The 2,855-nt window shown below is 36.0% G+C and overlaps 1 protein-coding gene across 1 annotated transcript in view; it reads right to left on the bottom strand.

Moving 5' to 3' along the window:
• Positions 1-529: 529 nt before the first annotated feature.
• Positions 530-2,855, bottom strand: part of LOC118324316 — a 4,865-nt gene continuing 2,539 nt past the window's right edge. The window contains exons 2-3 of the mRNA XM_035656598.1: positions 2,242-2,341; positions 530-801 (exon numbers count right to left, since the gene is read on the bottom strand). Coding sequence (XP_035512491.1) covers positions 620-801; positions 2,242-2,341 — 282 coding nt within the window. The 3' untranslated portion in view covers positions 530-619. The remainder of the gene's footprint in view (positions 802-2,241; positions 2,342-2,855) is intronic.

The raw sequence follows: 2,855 nt of genomic DNA, 5'->3' as shown, positions 1-2,855 counted from the left end.
GTACAATGAACCTGAACAGTGAACTCAGTAACTGTGTATGTAACAAGTGATTTGGATGAATTTTGTGCAGATTATTTACTGTTTAGGGAACTTTTTATACAATTATCTCTGTATTATGATTTTCTATATTTTTTTAACAATCATACAGACTTATAGGCTCCTTTTTTGACAAATTCATTGTGCTTGGCCATTGTTCTATTAGACAATCTACCTAACAATTTACATTTACATTATTCAAATGCTGAGATTTAGGCCTACTATAAATATTTTTTAAGTTTTCTTACACATCTTAAAATCAATTAATTAACCATTAAGCTTTGGCAAACAATTCTGGGGGTCCTGACCCCCAGGTTGGGAACCACTGAGTAAATGTAGCAATACCACTCTGTAAAGGTCTTTAATTAAAATTTGACTTCAGTAAAAGTACAGAAATATTATCAGCAAAATGTACTATTCAGTCCCAAAATTAAATTAAATTATACATAATTTATAGTTGAATTTCCTAATGTAATTCACATGCTCATTGTAGTTTTTTTTTTAAAGCTTAACCTCAGAAGTAACAGTAACTATGGCTGCCAGATAAATGTTGTGGAGTAAAAAGAGTCAATCAATCAGTCAATCAATCAATCAACCTACAAGCAATCTTCTCCTCTTTGCTCAGTTGGCCCCAGGGTCCTTTCTCCTTCTGCTTCAGGCTCTTGTCAGCAGCAGTCAGGACATCTTTGTAGGCTCTGTCAGGCAGGGGGGTGTCCAGACGATCCGAGTATAGTGGCTGAGACATGTCCACACTCCCTGACACCTCTGGATGCACAGAGACAGGAAGGCTGGCTTTAGGAACCAAATGTTCTAACAATGTACAGTCAAGATTTTTGTTTTTTAAACCCTGGCTTAGAAAATAGTCTCTCTTATTTCTCTCTTTCACTTCAAACACAATAGTTGTCCGTATATATGGCTGTGTCATGACAGTAAAGCAGCGCCATCTGCTGGTTTGAGGCCTCTTCTGCTACATTGGCCTTTAAATAATGGATACATATAATAACATATATAAGGTACAATAAATAGAAACATTGAGAATGATTTAGTGTGGAGATATTTCTTATTTTGTATCAGGGACCTTTGTTTGATCTCTCTCCTTATTTCCTGTCTTCTCTTTATAAAATAAAAGCATCAAATATCTAAAAATACTTCTAAATACTGATATGTATTAATAGATCCTTTTTATTTTTATACTATGATTTTTCATTAATACACCTGTAACATTACTATTAGACAACAAGTCACCTTATTGTTATAATATTACTACAATCATCCCATAATATCTGAATTCATGATTTAGGCAGATGTGTGATGATTATGGAATGTAGTAGCCTAATAGCATAACAATAAGTTGATTTTAATAATATCATCTTATTATTTACCTGAAAAACTTACTTGGAAGCTACAGTGGAAGACCCCTCTCATCAGCCTATTTAAAGGACACACCACATGATACAGCTTCTGATGAAACAACACTTAATTTAATTTGATTAATTAATATACTTTTTTGATGTATTGATGATGATGTATTTAGGTTTTATTCTTTTTTTCTTTCTTTTTTCCTTTTTCTTTTATTGTCATCATTTAATCTTATTCAATTATTTCTGTATTTTAGATTTATTTTTCCCTTTTTGGGGTTATGCTGCATGTCTGTCCAGGATGGGGGTCTGTTGTGCTCTTCTTTATTTAAACTCAAGAAGAGGAATTTAAAAAAACTAAAATACCATCTTAAGGGTTTCATGCTGTCAAACGTTGCTGTGTTCTTCAGGTTTGTAGGCTACCAGTTTCAGCAAACATCCTCATGAACAATGTCCAGGTGTACAGATGATACACCAGGTTGAGTCCCAGCACACAAAAAATGGCCAATAAGCATCGACCACACATTGACACGTGTCAGTGCTCTACAGACGTCACAGAGATGTACAACAGTTTCTGCTATTAACATTTATGACCTTCTCTGTATCCATGGGGTCGTTTTGTCACTTTTTTAGGTAAGAACTGCTTACAAAATAAAGCATTTTAAATACTATGGTAAAGCGTTCACAGTAGAAATATCGCCAAAATACCAAAGTTGGTGTAACACCAGTTAGCTACACTCAGCCATTAGCTAGCTAACTCTGGCCCCAGTTCTCCAGAGAAGACCGACTTTACTCGTGTCCGCAACGTTAAATGGCGGACATGAAAAACACTTTGGTGTCATGGTACCGTGACCGTGGCTCGCCATCCTCGCGCTGCTGGTGGTCAAGGCCGCTGTCGCGCGCCTGCCCACGAGGCTTCCCAGGCGCCCTGCAGTCAGACGGAGCATCTGTAAACAGTTCAGCAGAGACATGGCTGTATGTAAAGTTCATTACATATTTCAACAGCACAGGCACTGCTTTGACATAACCCCCTGTACGCGTCTTAAAAGCTAATAAACAATACAGGTACAAAAATATTATAATTTCCTGTCAGATATTTTTCTTCTATGTTAGGGTTTAGTCATTGACAGGTGTTTGTAGAACTACATTACTGCTACATTTAATTATGTCATTAAACTGAGCTGCTGCAGTGTGTGTAGCTCAGTGACTCCCATTCAGGGGTACTTATATACCCCAATGATGTATGTGGAGAGATTGTAAAGCAGCTCAACTAATTTGACTAAATTGGGTTAATGGTTGGATTAAAAAAAAAAAAATACATGACATATTGAGTACCCTGTAACAAATTCATTCATGTATTCTTTCAGTTTTCGGTCAGTGAAAATAGTTAGCTGAAAGTAGTGGACAAACTGTTGAAATAGATCACAAAGTAAGATAAATGGTTGGAACGTCCAGCTATTG

This window comes from Morone saxatilis, unplaced genomic scaffold, assembly GCF_004916995.1.
Source record: "Morone saxatilis isolate NCDOM2014 unplaced genomic scaffold, NCSU_SB_2.0 Contig15, whole genome shotgun sequence".
Taxonomy (NCBI): domain Eukaryota; kingdom Metazoa; phylum Chordata; class Actinopteri; family Moronidae; genus Morone; species Morone saxatilis.
Note: the sequence above shows the minus strand (reverse complement) of the source record. Positions and strands in the feature narration are given on the sequence as shown.